The sequence below is a fragment of the Apteryx mantelli genome, unplaced genomic scaffold (assembly GCF_036417845.1).
Source record: "Apteryx mantelli isolate bAptMan1 unplaced genomic scaffold, bAptMan1.hap1 HAP1_SCAFFOLD_40, whole genome shotgun sequence".
In the NCBI taxonomy this organism is placed as follows: Eukaryota; Metazoa; Chordata; class Aves; order Apterygiformes; family Apterygidae; genus Apteryx; species Apteryx mantelli.
In genome coordinates this window covers 1,591,413-1,607,793 of record NW_027118755.1, presented here as the reverse complement: position 1 = coordinate 1,607,793, position 16,381 = coordinate 1,591,413, and the positions used below count along the sequence as shown (strand labels likewise).

Here is a 16,381-nt window from a genome sequence, read left to right as displayed (position 1 = left end):
AGCTGCTTCTGCAGCTCTCAGCCACTGATGGGAGTCCAGCCACCTGATGCTGCCAGTCACCTCAGGGAGCTTTGTTGCCTCTCTCCCATTCCCGTGGCATAGCAGCAGCCCGCCAGAATGGTGGTCTCTGTCTCTGTGGCGCACTTCTTCCAGGCAAGCGGATGAGGTGTTAGGAGCAGTACTTGGTGAAATCGAGACCCTCCAAGGACAGCTGCGTGAGCTCCAGGAAGTCCTTCACGCTCTGCGATGGAGCACAAAGGACATTGCCCGGCGCGCTCTCGGCGAAGCCCTGAAGCAGACTGAGCTGCCGGGCATGACAGGACGGGTAAGGGGCCATTGCAGGAGGCTCTCGTCAGAGATTTTTTTTCCTCAGCCCGGCACGTATGCTAGTAGGGTTCCCTGCCAGAGGCAGCAGAAAGGCTTGTGCTGCTGCAACAAGTAGGATGGGTCTCTGCAGTTGCTTCTTCTGTGGCTCCACGCTCCTTGCAGGGCAGCAGAGGGCCGCAAAGGGACTTTCACTTGTCTTCAGCTCCTCTTCCTCTCGGTCTAGGTATCATCTCTGGTAACAAACTGGAAGGACAGTCCCTGCAGCCCCTATTTCCACCTGCTGCTGATGTGGCAGCCAGTTCTCCGGGAGACCTTGTAACGCAGCTCCCTGAGTGGCGCCTGGCAGCCTTGGGTTCACGTTGGCTTTGCCAACGCAGGGGCAAGCCGCTGTTACAGCCAGGGTTGCTGCTCTCCTGCTCTGGGGAATGCAGTTGGAAAAGGGGCTGGGTCATAAGCGCTGTGGGCCATGAAGGCTCTCTCCTGGGCCGTTTGCTCGGCCTCCTACGACCCCTGTGCAGGCACTGTCAGCACAAGTGTTCTGCCTAGAAAAGGTGTCCTTCAGCTCCAGCAGTAGTTCCTGCAAAGCAAGGAGGGAGCTGGTGGTGAGCCAGAGAGAGGCCGCTGCCAATGGCCTGCCCCTGTGCATTGCAAGAGGAAGAAAGACGTTCCCGCAACTTCAGCTTTCGGAGCGCTGGAGTGAGCAGCCCCGCTCTTCTGATACTAGCCAATGAGAGCCGAGCAAACCTGGGAGCTTTTCAGGGAATTGCCAAGCTCCTTAGGGCAGAGTGCAACAGCCAAGTTCACCTTAGCTGGCCCAGTAGGGGAGCTGGCATGTGCCTCCTTGCCGCTAATACCTGCTCTCTTTGGTGTTCCTTGCCAGGATGCTCAGAAGTTAATCGATGAAGCACTGGAGAAGCTGGAATATAACCAAGTCCAGATGCCGGATTTTGCCCGCAAAGCATCAGGTGCGGCTCTAAAGGCACAGGAACAAGCAAGCCAGGGCACCTCCTGTCTATGCTTAGGCCTATGTTAGCTTTCCTTTTCCATGGCCCATTAGCACAGCTGAACGAGTCCCTGCTGTGTGTTGCAGGGGGCTCACGCAAGGAAGACAGAGGTGACTATTGCTGCTGGAGATCTAGGAACACGTAGTAGCATTTTTCAAGTTGACAGTGCAGTGCAAAGAGGCATCACGGTGGCAGTGTTCATTAGGACACAGCTATGTCGGCATCTCTTGGTTGCTCCTTGGGGAGCCCTACGTGGAGTCCATGGAAGTAAGAGTGGAGGGAAAGGAGGCAGGTAGCAGGGCTGCGACTGTTCACATACAAGACGGTTGTTCAAGAAGTCCTTTTCTCTCCGAGTGTGCCTGGCGTTCATGCATGTCAGGAACTGAAATAAGTGTCGTAGGGGAGCGTCTCTGTTGCTTGTCTGAGGACAGGTCGGCAGCCTGCGTGGTTCCTGAGATGCTCCGGATAGATCACAGCCCTAGAAACAGATGCAGTCCTCGAGGGAAGGCAGGACTTGATGGGTGCATTCGTGTTTCAGGGGCTACCATCGTGCATTCCAAGACTTCTGCCTCCTTCCGCAATACCAAAGGAATACTCTACTGGGCTGGGCTGCCATTGCTGCACTCCATGAAGTCTCCTGAGGTTCTCCTTGAGGTAGGCCCACCAAGAAACAGAGAGCAACCACTCTGGCGGGGGGGACCAAATGCACTGTTGAGAGTTTCCCTTTGCCACATGAACAGTGTGCATTGTTCTTCTTTCAGCCTGCAAATCAGCCGGGAAACTGCTGGTCTTTCGCCGGGAGTCAGGGTCATGTCTTCATCAAGCTGCCTAAAGCAATCTTTCCACGAGCTGTTACTCTGGAACATATTTCAGTGAGAGTGTCCCCTGGAGAAAACATCTCCAGTGCTCCAAAGGACTTTGCTGTCTATGTAAGTGGTTTCTAGAGTCGGGGGGGTTGTGAGGAGCATTTCTAAGCCTTGCAGCAAGGGCAGCGGCGGGTGGGTGAATACAGGTCCCGCAATGCCGGGAGGCTTCTCCCAGGCCCGTGACTTCCTCCGAGCCTGGAGAAGAAACAAATTGCTTTGAGTTCCTCCATTTCCTTTACACTCCTTTCCTTTGTGGTGTGCACTTGAAGCAAAGCTTCCCATTTCGGGGGCCACGCGCTACTAAATGAGCCCTGAGTTACGGGAGCTGGCACACTGGCTCTGCCACCACTCCTCCCAAATAATGAAGCTTGCCCCTACTTGCTCTTTCCTCCTTGGTGCCAATTCTCTTTCCTGCACACCCAAAGTTGCTCTTCCCAACACTGCCACCTAGGCCTCATTCTGGCCGCTTCGTTAGTTCCCCTAGGGAAGCTGCGTCTTCCCGCTGTGTATCTCACTCTCTTGTTTTCTCCCCCCCTGTCTTTGTGTAGGGGATGAAGGCAGAAAACGAGGAGCAGGGGCTGTTCCTAGGAGAGTTCACGTACATGGCTGCAGAACATCCCTTTGAGACTTTCCAGCTGAAGGTACGGTGAGGAAGAGGCAGGAGAAGCGTAGGAGAGGAGGAAGAGGAGGAGAAGTGTAGCTGGCAGGGGAGAAGCTCTAAGTAGTCAAAAGATAGAGAGGAAAAGACAGCTGCTTTCTTCTCATTTCAGAACGAGCGCTCTGACTCCATACAATACGTGAAGCTGGAGGTGCTGAGCAACTGGGGCCACCCAGAATACACATGTGTGTATCGACTGAGGGTCCACGGTGATGCGGTACCCACCGAAGAGGACTCTGCGTGGCACTCTGCTGGAAACAACAGAGTTCACTGAATAAAGCCTGCAAGATTTGAGCAGCGGTGGTGATGGGCTACTTAGTGTGCCTTTCCTGCCTCCTTTTGAGGCAGACTGCTCTGTCCTTGACGGCGCCTCTTGAAATCCTTCTTGGCACTCTGATCGACTCGTTGCCGTAATTAAGATGTCACCCGCAGAACTGGCTAGGCCTTCGCCACTCCTTCCAGCATTTTTCGCACACAGCGAAGGGCTATTGCTGGAGAATGAGGAAAGCGGGGAGGAAACCGGGGAAAGCAAGAGAGCTTTCCTTAAAGTGTAAATGCAGAAATGCTCCTAGACTCGGAGGACAGTGGGAGAGCAAAGCAGCAGTTTGCCAGGCCATTTTAGCGAGCCACTGCTGTCCCTGGTTCCTTATGCTGTGCGTGACGTGACACGTATGGGCTGCAGGAGGTGGTTTCAGAGGTCAGAGGGACTCCCTGACCAAGGTCTTTTCAATATTCCACGCATGGACTATGGAGGGTGGAATGCTTCATAGCAAAATTTACTTCTTTGAAGATAGTTGATGTTACACTAGATTCTTGATTTGGCAGAGTGATACAGCAATGCACTGCAATCACAAGACAGGTAATACGGGTCTCAGTTCCACTGAGCCTAATGCAGCAATTGCAATGGACAGTTCAGTCACAATACCGATGTGATTCCCATTACTGCTCTCTAGAATATACTCACTATGGCGACATAGCTGTTTATCTAAAACAAAGGCCAGCCCCGGTGCCCTCGCTGTTGAGATCAAGTCAGCTTTCTGTGCAACAGCTGTGGACAGTCACACCCTCCATGATCCCCTGAACTTCATGGGCACATCACCCTTGCCCATCTCCTCTGAGCCTTCCTCCATCGTAGGGCTTTATTGGTCAGTCACCTTCCACTCCTCGGCTCAGACCAACAGTTAACGATTCCTGCTGTTGCACGCTGAGCTTAATACACTCACCGTATGAGTGACCAGCCCTCTTGCCTGTGCACGGTGAGAGTCAGAACATTGAGATATACACACACACACACACACACACACACACACAGATATGTATATATGTATATATGTATGTGAAAGTGGTAATTTACAATAGTCTAGTATGTGATTTAACTTGAGGTGGTATTTCATTCATGCGTACTACTGGATTTTTAAGAGAAGAGATCCATATCAAGGTTACAACAAGGAACACTACAGTGACGATTAACAGCGTGAGCATAGGATGTAACATTAGTCCCAGTACTGGTTTCTACTTTTGCTAATCGAACCAGTTCATTATTATCGTACATCACTTCCACTTCTCTCTCTTCGAAGCGTTTTCCAGTTTCAGACAGATGTTGAGTAACCTTGGTGTTTTGTTTGACAAAGTTGTCTAGCTGATGGAAGGTTTCTGCAAGTGTTACTGAAGTACTAAACGCTGCAAAGTAAGACATCGTCTGTTCAGTCAAATGAGAAGCTAACCCGTAAGTCTGCTTGGTGATTTGGTCGGAAACATATGTCACCTTACAACGGCAAACGTTGCCAGGTCCAAAATTTACATCGTCTTCGAAGTGACTAGCTTTGAGGGTGCGTACACACGCACATGCCAAACCGTTGTCATAGCCTCGTGTCTCCTTACCATGGCTCCGTTGCTAGATGCAGGTACCAGGTGACTGTTTCATACTGCGTAACTCTGAAGCTCTAGGCATGCTAGGGCAGGTCCGTCCTCGACTGGATAGCCAGTAGGTGTGAAGTTTATGAATCTCAAAAGTGTCATTAGTATTACAATGCAAACGATCTCCTGCCACTGTAGGAACCCGTTTCAGTCTACTGTCAAATCCATGTGCAGCTTCCCATCCTGTGTTGCTACAAATAGTTCCATTTAGATTAACTTTAGATCTGAGGGTCGGTGCAACACTCTTGCCTACTACCAGGAGCTTCAGACAAGAATGCACCCAAAGACACAATTCTCGCAACTGTAACTGCTACATCCTAAAGGAGTACAGCTAAACCAGCAGAAAGCAGCTGAAACCAAGGTTAGGAAGAAGACACCTTTGTCAAGCAAAGGAATGAGCCAAGCCGAGACCATATCTGGAAAAGGAGCTCAGAGTTCATGGAAAAGGCACCTCTTCAGCAAGCACTAGGGACCACCAGAGACCCCCATAGAAGCCCCCTGCAGACTCAGCCCGCATGCGTAATGACTATGTAAATATGATAATTAGTTCCAGGAAATAGAATGAATATGTCTAATCATTCCGGGAAATTTAAGGCATATGTATGTGTCATCGAAATCACCTTTTGGTAACATATGTAACAAAGCAATATAAACTTTGGCTAATGCAACACGGGGCGTGCACGTTGGGCGGAGCGATCCCCCGTGCACCCGGCGCGTAATGAAGAGAATGCCTGCTTCTTAATACTCCATTGGTGTTAAGGAGTTTTACTGCCGATTTCGGTGACAGTAGGGTAGGGCGATAGGACAATATTGTACTGTCCTGTATCATCTACTTGCCAAGTTTCACAGAGTACTTTGCCTTCCCTGACCCTGGCAAACTGTTGTCCTTTTGACATGTACCGTGTCATTCTTTGACATGTACCGTGTCAATCTAACATCGCTTCGTGCACTGCAAACGCTGGAAAGTGCCATCAGAAAATGCCCACGAATACCTTCGGTATACGAGCTAGGGAAAACAACGACAACAAGCATCCAACAGCCTTCTCACTTATGGCCCAGGCAAGCCGCAGGGCGAGCAACGTGGGATACACCTCAGAGCGCGGTGCACTGCGGCCGCAGCCCTCCCGCTCGGGCACAAAAGCGAGCGTGGCCGGGGCCGGGGCCGGGGCCAGGGCCGGCAGAGGCACGGTGCTTGCTGCGAGCAGTGTAGCGGCGGCTGCGGGGTGCGGGCGGCTCCTTGACGGCGCTCCTCATCCCGGGGACCTGCCTCGGGGAGAGACGAGAGCGAAAGCCGGCCCGGGCTGCGCCCGCCCCACCGCCGCGCGGCTCCACGCCAGGCAGCGACGCCCAAGGGCTGCGCGCTCCTCACCGCCGCGGCCGCCCAGCTCCCTCGCGACCCCTCCACGCGCTGGCGGAACCGACCGGCCCCGCGCGAAGCCGCCCCAACTGCCCGCTGTCCCCATGGCGACGGCGGCGGCGGCTCGGGGCCGGTCACTGCCCCCCCCTGCCCCGCCCTGCCCACAGGGGGCGTGGCCTGCGGCCAGCATGCCCCGGAGCTGCGGCGGGGAGGCGGGCGGGGGAGGCGCGCAAGCCCCGCCCCCCACCATGTTGCCTGGTGGTGGCTGGCGCGGGGGGGTGTCGCGGCCCCGGCCCCGGCCCGGGCCCCGGCGGCGGCGAGGGCCGAGGCGCAGGGCAGCCCGTCCGCTGCCCTCCTCAGGCAGTCCGCAGCTGGGCGTGGGCCCGGCACGTGTGCTCAGCGGGGGCTGCTCTCGGGGGCGCAGGCTGCCTGCCGTCGCGGCGTGCTGGCCGGGCTGGGGTCGGCTGTGCAGGCCCACCGAAGCGCAGCAAGAATACTCCCGGCCACGAAGGGATTTATGCTCCCCGTCGAGCCGTGTGAGGTTTGGTGCCTCTGCCCTTCGCAGGGCGTAGCAGAAGGCGTCGCGAAGGGCGTTTTTGCTCTGTGTGGTGCGCTCTTGCTAGGCAAGCAGGTGAGGAGCGAGGAGCTGAGCAGCCAAGTTCACCTTGGCTGGCCTTGTTGGGGGGGCTGGGATGCGCCTGGCTGCCCGTTCGTTTTCCCGCTAAGAGCCGCTCTCCTATGCGTTCCTTCCCAGGACGTGCACAAGGTAACCAACGAAGCGCTGGAGAAGCTGGAAGGTAAGCAAGTGCAGATGCCCGATTATGCCCACAAATCGTCAGGTGCGGCTAGAGCACCCGAGCAGCGAAGGCAGGGCGCCTTGCAGAGCGCCTGCTGTCTAGCTGGACGAGATGTGCATTTGAAGGTCCCCAGTGGCAGGAGAGACAGGGTCAAAAGTCGAGGGGTGCCGCATGCTCGAAAGGCGCAGTGACTGACAGAGTGTGTAATGTAGGGGGGTGGCTGTGTTAGCTTTCCTTTTCCACAGCCTTCTGGGATAGTTGAATGAGTCCCTGCTGTGTGTTGCAGGGGGCTCATGCAAGGAAGACAGAGGTGACTATCACTGCTGGAGATCTAGGAACACGTAGTAGCACTTCTCAGGTTGACAGACCCACGACAGGCATCTTTTTCTTGAGAGAGGGGGGAGAACTGTGTTGGCACAAGTACTGACTGGATGGTGGTCAGGAGAAACAGGTGTGAATGGTGTCCCTTCCGTCTCCAGAGAATCGCCTCTACTGCCATAGGCAGGAAGCACGGCCCTAGCTTTTGTTGGCACTACTTAGTGAGCACAGGTGGGCACTGGCAGCCAGCACTGTTGACTTGCCTCAAACTTAATTTGCCAGACTGTCCTGGCGTGGCACCAAAACTCTTTGCTGACTCCGTGAATCGTTACTTTGGGGGGAGAAAGGGAAAAAAATATAGCCTTCGTTTTCCATAGGGAAATTGGGGGCTGATTGCAGTCCCTGGAGATGCCATGAGGTAGCAAACAAAGCTAGAGTCAGATATGCTCCCTTGCCCTCCTCTAAGCATGTCTCCTGTCCTCTGCAGTCAAGAGCCCGGTGCCCAGAGCAGCAACCAGAGGGCAAGCTGCAGGCCCAGCCCTTCTCTTATGGCACCGTGCCTTGCTCAGGCTACAAGAAAAGAGCCGCCACCGTGAAGCTGAGCCCCTGGCAGAGAACTGCTGAGTGTACATGGTTGCTCACTTCAGTTAGCTCTGGAGGCCCTGGGGCTCAAAAAGTGTCAAAGCAGGCACTAGACAAGGCTGCTGGTGGCTCCCAAATCGCTCCCTCCTGGCTGGGACTTCAAAGAGTTGAATACTTGGTAGGAGACATTGTGATTTCCGAGGATTGCCTCTCTGCTGAAGAGGAGAGCAACTGCTGTTTCCTGTCAGCTTGAGCTTGGCCTGGAAATGTGGCGCTGCCTTTTCTACTGTGACGTCACCGACCGCCGTTGACATCACAAGCCATCGCCGCTGTGTGAGGTAGCAAGAGCAGGGCGGCAGCTGCGGGCTGCCCCTGCCGCTTGCTCACTCTCTGTCGTGAGGGCAAGGAGATCAGAGCGCTTTTGGGCCACACCTGAGCGAACAGGGTGTTTGGCAGCTGCGTCTCTGCACCTATGTTCAGAAACCGAGGCCAAGACGTACGCTGGTACGGATGTGCTGCTTTGGAGAGTTTTCGGAAGCCTCCTCTCTTTTCCTCAAGTGCCTTTTGCACCTAATCAGCCTGGGGTGGGGGTGTGTGTGTGGGGGGATGGACGGGGGAAGAGCACAAGGACAGCCTCTGAGCTCAGTGTAAAGCTGGCTGAAGGCAACAGCAGATAGTGCGTGCCCTGTGTGCCTCAGACCCTTTTCTTTCTCGTAGGCAACCTGCGAGCCAAGGGCCTGTTCTCCAGAGCCCTGGAGTCTACGGGCAGGACCAACGCCAGCTTCAGCGTCCAGGTAAAAGGAAGCTGACACAATTCTTAAGTGCAGCTCCCTCTGCTTATTTACATTCGCAATGCGGATCGTTTCATGGAAGGTGAAGGAGGTGGTCAGAGGCAGAGCAGGAGCTGCCAGAAGCCCTGGCCTTAGGCTGTGCCGCAATGTCCTAGGGAGCATGAAAGGCAGCTCTGCTCATGAACTAAGAGGCCGACCCTCTGTAGCCCTAACAGGGAAAAATGACCTCATGAATCAGTGATTTTTGGACTGAAGGGAATTCATTTCCCTTGCCCTGTGCTGCTTGCAGCTGCAGAGCAACTGACAGAAGCAGGAGCAAGTGCCCGAAAGAGGAGAATGCCTCCTGCCCTCTGCCGACACCAAGAGGACGAGTAGAACCTTAACGTAGAATTCTGCATGAGCTCACTGGACTTTTTGCATCTTGACTGTTTTTCAGGAGCTTTCGGGCTCATCTTGCATTTCCTGCTGCTGAGCGTGATGTTTCCTCAGCGCTTTGTGCTCCAAGTTGTGGGCACTACTGCAAGGTAAAGCTGAGGGAGAATCTTTTCTTGCGAGTGGGGGGAGAAGTGTATGGGCGCAAGCACCGATTGGATGGTGGTCAGGAGAAACAGGTGTGAATGATGTCCCTTCCGTCTGCAAAGAATCGCCTCTACTGCCATAGGCAGGAAGCATGGCCCTAGCTTTCCTTGGCACTGCTTCTCCTGTTCTGGAGTTAATCCTCCATCCCTAGCTCCTCAGTTCCAGTCCTCGCCCTCCCGAATGCCCCATTGCCACCGCGGGTGCAAACTCGACCACTGGCTGGAGCTCGTGCAGGAGCAGGCCACTTCCCAAGTCAGGAATGGCAGCTGCAAGAGCTGCAGTCGCTACTGCTGCTCTGGAGTGTGCTTAGGAGCTGCAGAGCTGCAGCCAGCTTCAGCCTTCTTTTCCTCCGTGCTCCTCCATAGGCAAATGAAGGCTCGGAAGACGGTTCTGCTGGTGCTGCTTGCTCTGTTTTGCTGCCTTTTTGGTGAGTGTCTGTAGAGGCTGCAAGTAACGGTGGTTCTTTACGAGAGAGCCAGTGCTTCCTTCTGCCTGGGTCCACGTAGACGGCTGTGGCCAGAGGAGCGCAAGGAGGAGCAGGAGGTCCCTGAGAGAGGGGTGGCCCGCTTCCACGTGCCTCCGAGCAAGGGGGGTGGGGATGGGAAGAGGGTGCCTTGCTTTTGCCCAGAGCTGAAGCCAGTTCTCCTAAGCCTGGGGAGAGGCAGTGGCTAGCCTGCCCTGTTCGCCCCAGGAAGTGGAGAAGCTTCCTTCAGGAGAAAGGAGCATGTGCCGGGGAAGGACTCTTCATCTGTTCGGAGGCCCCTCTTCCATCGTTATCTCTTCCCAAGAAGAAGAGTGGAGAGACAATGATGGCGTGTGTGCCCGACCCTCGGAGTGCAGCAGGCAGCCCTGTGGAGGGAGGCAGCTGGTTAAGGTCTCATGAAGCGCTAAAAAAGCCCGGGAGCTCCCCAGGGTTGGCTTGCCACCCTTCCCAAGTAGTCTGCAGCCTCAGAAGCGCTTGCATGCCTGAAGCACTGGAGCCCTGCTTGCGCACAACTCTTCCGGCATGAGCAAGTTCCAAGTGTAAACAGAGCTTTGGTTTGTGACTGACAGGTGTTTACCACGTGGGGCTGCTTGATGACGAAAGCATCTGGACGAGCAGAGCAGCATCGAAGGCCTGCATCTTCTCCTCTTTTAAATCTGTCTGCCAGCAGGTGACCTTCTGAGTGCCTCAAATGAAGGCTGCTTCTGCCAGCCTTAGCTCAAGGGCATCAAGTGCGGCTTTGTTAAAAGTGCCTTTCTTTCGGGGGCTAGGGCAAGGTCCACGAGCCACATTGCCAGGTCTGTCAGGTGAAGGTGAATTGGTCTGGGCACCAGACATAGCAGAGAGCTGAACATGCTCCGCTGTTCTGCAGGTGTGGGTCTGTAAGTTTCTGCAAAGCACTGTGTTGCTTTTGAGATCTTGAGTCTTTTGGTTTGGCTCATTCTTTGCCCAGCCGTTCAACGTAGCAACCCCGAAAAAATATGTGTGTGTGTGCCTGATTAAGCAAGCAACTTTAGAGTAGAAGGGCTTTTTAAGAATCGATCTGTTGAATTGCAGGAAATTTCAAAGGCTAGATGCTTCTCGAATACCACACTAGGCAGTGTGAATTGTGTTCTCTTGCCTGGCAGTCTGTCGTGATCATTTCCCAGTGCATGATAGGGGAGTAGCGGAGTCCCCGGAGGCACGGTGTCTGTGCCTGTTTGCTTCCCGTTGCTGTAAAGGCCATAGAGCTTCATTTCTGCAGCAGGCCTGTTAGTGTTTGGACTGAATGTTGCCTTTCTTGTCCCTCTAGGAGGAGTTTCCTCTCTCTGGCGTGCACGTGAAGACGCAGAGGTAAAAATGATTTCCTCTTGACTAGATGATGCTCTAGAGGAGCTCCAGTCCCGTCTCACACCAACTTCACGCGACACAATTCCCACAGCTCTTCCCCCACTGCCCTGTCTGCCTTTGCGCCTTGCCTTTCTCGCCGGTGGTCAGCTCTATGTCGAGGTGCCTTCGAGGCCTGGAGCAAGCCCTGCGTGAGCCCCTTAGCTAGGCTGGGCTGTTGGAAGCTCCACCTTTCTGCTGCTTGACAAGGGCCATAGGGGTAGTCGCCATGCTGCAGCTGCTTCTGCAGCTCTCAGCCACTGATGGGAGTCCAGCCACCTGATGCTGCCAGTCACCTCAGGGAGCTTTGTTGCCTCTCTCCCATTCCCGTGGCATAGCAGCAGCCTGCCAGAACAGTGGTCTCTGTCTCTGTGGCGCACTTCTTCCAGGCAAGCGGATGAGGTGTTAGGAGCAGTACTCGGTGAAATCGAGACCCTCCAAGGACAGCTGCGTGAGCTCCAGGAAGTCCTTCACGCTCTGCGATGGAGCACAAAGGACATTGCCCGGCGCGCTCTCGGCGAAGCCCTGAAGCAGACTGAGCTGCTGGGCATGACAGGATGGGTAAGGGGCCATTGCAGGAGGCTCTTGTCAGAGATTTTTTTCCTCAGCCCGGCACGTATGCTAGTAGGGTTCCCTGCCAGAGCCAGCAGAAAGGCTTGTGCTGCTGCAACAAGTAGGATGGGTCTCTGCAGTTGCTTCTTCTGTGGCTCCACGCTCCTTGCAGGGCAGCAGAGGGCCGCAAAGGGAGTTGCACTTGTCTTCAGCTCATCTTCCTCTCAGTCTAGGTATCATCTCTGGGAACAAACTGGAAGGACAGTCCCTGCAGCCCCTATTTCCACCTGCTGCTGATGTGGCAGCCAGTTCTCCGGGAGACCTTGTAACGCAGCTCCCTGAGTGGCGCCTGGCAGCCTTGGGTTCACGTTGGCTTTGCCAACGCAGGGGCAAGCCGCTGTTACAGCCAGGGTTGCTGCTCTCCTGCTCTGGGGAATGCAGTTGGAAAAGGGGCTGGGTCATAAGCGCTGTGGGCCATGAAGGCTCTCTCCTCGGCCGTTTGCTCGGCCTCCTACGACCCCTGTGCAGGCACTGTCAGCACAAGTGTTCTGCCTAGAAAAGGTGTCCTTCAGCTCCAGCAGTAGTTCCTGCAAAGCAAGGAGGGAGCTGGTGGTGAGCCAGAGAGAGGCCGCTGCCAATGGCCTGCCCCTGTGCATTGTAAGAGGAAGAAAGACGTTCCCGCAACTTCAGCTTTCGGAGCGCTGGAGTGAGCAGCCCCGCTCTTCTGATACTAGCCAATGAGAGCCGAGCAAACCTGGGAGCTTTTCAGGGAATTGCCAAGCTCCTTAGGGCAGAGTGCAACAGCCAAGTTCACCTTAGCTGGCCCAGGAGGGGAGCTGGCATGTGCCTCCTTGCCGCTAATACCTGCTCTCTTTGGTGTTCCTTGCCAGGATGCTCAGAAGTTAATCGATGAAGCACTGGAGAAGCTGGAATATAACCAAGTCCAGATGCCGGATTTTGCCCGCAAAGCATCAGGTGCGGCTCTAAAGGCACAGGAACAAGCAAGCCAGGGCACCTCCTGTCTATGCTTAGGCCTATGTTAGCTTTCCTTTTCCATGGCCCATTAGCACAGCTGAACGAGTCCCTGCTGTGTGTTGCAGGGGGCTCACGCAAGGAAGACAGAGGTGACTATTGCTGCTGGAGATCTAGGAACACGTAGTAGCATTTTTCAAGTTGACAGTGCAGTGCAAAGAGGCATCACGGTGGCAGTGTTCATTAGGACACAGCTATGTCGGCATCTCTTGGTTGCTCCTTGGGGAGCCCTACGTGGAGTCCATGGAAGTAAGAGTGGAGGGAAAGGAGGCAGGTAGCAGGGCTGCGACTGTTCACATACAAGACGGTTGTTCAAGAAGTCCTTTTCTCTCCGAGTGTGCCTGGCGTTCATGCATGTCAGGAACTGAAATAAGTGTCGTAGGGGAGCGTCTCTGTTGCTTGTCTGAGGACAGGTCGGCAGCCTGCGTGGTTCCTGAGATGCTCCGGATAGATCACAGCCCTAGAAACAGATGCAGTCCTCGAGGGAAGGCAGGACTTGATGGGTGCATTCGTGTTTCAGGGGCTACCATCGTGCATTCCAAGACTTCTGCCTCCTTCCGCAATACCAAAGGAATACTCTACTGGGCTGGGCTGCCATTGCTGCACTCCATGAAGTCTCCTGAGGTTCTCCTTGAGGTAGGCCCACCAAGAAACAGAGAGCAACCACTCTGGCGGGGGGGACCAAATGCACTGTTGAGAGTTTCCCTTTGCCACATGAACAGTGTGCATTGTTCTTCTTTCAGCCTGCAAATCAGCCGGGAAACTGCTGGTCTTTCGCCGGGAGTCAGGGTCATGTCTTCATCAAGCTGCCTAAAGCAATCTTTCCACGAGCTGTTACTCTGGAACATATTTCAGTGAGAGTGTCCCCTGGAGAAAACATCTCCAGTGCTCCAAAGGACTTTGCTGTCTATGTAAGTGGTTTCTAGAGTCGGGGGGTTGTGAGGAGCATTTCTAAGCCTTGCAGCAAGGGCAGCGGCGGGCGGGTGAATACAGGTCCCGCAATGCCGGGAGGCTTCTCCCAGGCCCGTGACTTCCTCCGAGCCTGGAGAAGAAACAAATTGCTTTGAGTTCCTCCATTTCCTTTACACTCCTTTCCTTTGTGGTGTGCACTTGAAGCAAAGCTTCCCATTTCAGGGGCCACGTGCTACTAAATGAGCCCTGAGTTACGGGAGCTGGCACACTGGCTCTGCCACCACTCCTCCCAAATAATGAAGCTTGCCCCTACTTGCTCTTTCCTCCTTGGTGCCAGTTCTCTTTCCTGCACACCCAAAGTTGCTCTTCCCAACACTGCCACCTAGGCCTCATTCTGGCCGCTTCGTTAGTTCCCCTAGGGAAGCTGCGTCTTCCCGCTGTGTATCTCACTCTCTTGTTTTCTCCCCCCCTGTCTTTGTGTAGGGGATGAAGGCAGAAAACGAGGAGCAGGGGCTGTTCCTAGGAGAGTTCACGTACATGGCTGCAGAACATCCCTTTGAGACTTTCCAGCTGAAGGTACGGTGAGGAAGAGGCAGGAGAAGCGTAGGAGAGGAGGAAGAGGAGGAGAAGTGTAGCTGGCAGGGGAGAAGCTCTAAGGAGTCAAAGGATAGAGAGGAAAAGACAGCTGCTTTCTTCTCATTTCAGAACGAGCGCTCTGACTCCATACAATACGTGAAGCTGGAGGTGCTGAGCAACTGGGGCCACCCGCAATACACATGCGTGTATCGACTGAGGGTCCACGGTGATGCGGTACCCACCGAAGAGGACTCTGCGTGGCACTCTGCTGGAAACAACAGAGTTCACTGAATAAAGCCTGCAAGATTTGAGCAGCGGTGGTGATGGGCTACTTAGTGTGCCTTTCCCGCCTCCTTTTGAGGCAGACTGCTCTGTCCTTGACGGCGCCTCTTGAAATCCTTCTTGGCACTCTGATCGACTCGTTGCCGTAATTAAGATGTCACCCGCAGAACTGGCTAGGCCTTCGCCAGTCCTTCCAGCATTTTTCGCGCACATCGAAGGGCTATTGCTGGAGAATGAGGAAAGCGGGGAGGAAACCGGGGAAAGCAAGAGAGCTTTCCTTAAAGTGTAAATGCAGAAATGCTCCTAGACTCGGAGGACAGTGGGAGAGCAAAGCAGCAGTTTGCCAGGCCATTTTAGCGAGCCACTGCTGTCCCTGGTTCCTTATGCTGTGCGTGACGTGACACGTATGGGCTGCAGGAGGTGGTATACGAGCTAGGGAAAACAACGACAACAAGCATCCAACAGCCTTCTCACTTATGGCCCAGGCAAGCGGCAGGGCGAGCAACGTGGGATACACCTCAGAGCGCGGCGCGCTGCGGCCGCAGCCCTCCCGCTCGGGGGCACAAGCCAGCACGTCCGGGGCTGGGGCCAGGGCCGGGGCCAGCAGAGGTGCGGTGCTTGCCGCGAGCAGCGTAGCGGCGGCTGCGGGGTGCGGGCGGCTCCTTGACGGCGCTCCTCATCCCGGGGACCTGCCTCGGGGAGAGACGAGAGCGAAAGCCGGCCCGGGCTGCGCCCGCCCCACCGCCGCGCGGCTCCACGCCAGGCAGCGACGCCCAAGGGCTGCGCGCTCCTCGCCGCCGCGGCCGCCCAGCTCCCTCGCGACCCCTCCGCGCGCCGGCGGAACCGACCGGCCCCGCGCGAAGCCGCCCCAACCGCCCGCCGTCCCCATGGCGACGGCGGCGGCGGCTCAGTGCCGGTCGCCGCCCTGCCCGCAGGGGGCATGGCCTGCAGCCAGCACGCCCTGGAGCCGCGGCGGGGAGGCGCGCAAGCCCCGCCCCCCGCCATGTTGCCTGGTGGTGGCTGGCGCAGGGGGGGTGTCGCGGCCCCGGACCCGGCGGCAGCGAGGGCCGAGGCGCAGGGCAGCCCGTCCGCTGCCCTCCTCAGGCAGTCCGTGTGATATGTGCTAATTTGTTACATCAAAGTAAGAAACAGCCTTGGGAACAGCCTGGATTGTAAAATGTGCTTGTTACATCAGAGTGAGAAACAGCCTTGGGAACATCCTACATCCTGTGGTGGGGGCATGTACCCCGCCTGAGATAACTGAGTTGAGCCAGCGAAGCGGCAATGTTAGTTTAGATAGCCTAATATGGCGATGGCGAGGTCACACAGTTGTAAAATATATGCGTGACCTGAGGGTCGCCACTCACAATGCAGAGGAAGACTCCAGCCTTCATCCCCACGACCACCAGAGGGCTGAAGAAGACCCCCTAGCAGCAGTCGGCGCAACCGCAGAAGTTACAGGAAGTGCCACGTATACCTGGAACTAGAGCCGCATATAAGGAGACTGTGAGCAGGGGAATTTTGCGCGCCGTTGGTGGAGCAGAGACTCCCCGGCCGCCCAGCGCTGTTTTGCTTACTTGTGACTTGCTCAATTATTTTATTAAATTGGAATTAATGCAACCCAGTTAGAGTGGTCATTACGATTTGTCACATTTACCTATAACACCAGCATTGCACCCTTGTGGCAAAGAAGGCCAACACCATCCTGGGTTGCACTAGGAAGAGTGTCGCCAGCAGGTCAAGTGAAGTGATCCTTCCCCTCTACTCAGCACTGGTGAGACCACCTCTGCAATGCTGTGTCCAGTTCTCAGCTCACCAGTACAAGAAAATCAGAAGGTCCACCAGCCTAACGGCTGCTCAGTAATCAAAGAACCAGAATGAGAGGGAGAGCGCCTGGGAAGGTGTCCCACCAACCAGCATGGGCCCAGACACAGACTGGTTCCACTACCCTGCAGACAGCCAGGATGCCAGGCAGAACGAGG

General features: G+C 55.4%; 2 protein-coding genes across 2 annotated transcripts; both read left to right on the top strand.

The window, feature by feature from the left end:
- Positions 1-200: 200 nt before the first annotated feature.
- LOC136996499 (SUN domain-containing protein 3-like) lies at positions 201-3,219 on the top strand. The gene is made up of 6 exons (XM_067317424.1): positions 201-325; positions 1,208-1,292; positions 1,870-1,985; positions 2,093-2,260; positions 2,746-2,838; positions 2,968-3,219. The coding sequence occupies exons 1-6, from the start codon at positions 314-316 to the stop codon at positions 3,127-3,129; spliced, it is 636 nt and encodes a 211-aa protein (XP_067173525.1). The 5' UTR covers positions 201-313; the 3' UTR covers positions 3,130-3,219.
- Positions 3,220-9,094: 5,875 nt separating this feature from the next.
- On the top strand, positions 9,095-14,443 carry LOC136996441 (SUN domain-containing protein 3-like). The gene is made up of 7 exons (XM_067317363.1): positions 9,095-9,141; positions 9,572-9,623; positions 12,488-12,572; positions 13,150-13,265; positions 13,373-13,540; positions 14,025-14,117; positions 14,247-14,443. The coding sequence occupies exons 1-7, from the start codon at positions 9,095-9,097 to the stop codon at positions 14,406-14,408; spliced, it is 723 nt and encodes a 240-aa protein (XP_067173464.1). The 3' UTR covers positions 14,409-14,443.
- The last annotated feature ends 1,938 nt before the right edge of the window (positions 14,444-16,381 follow it).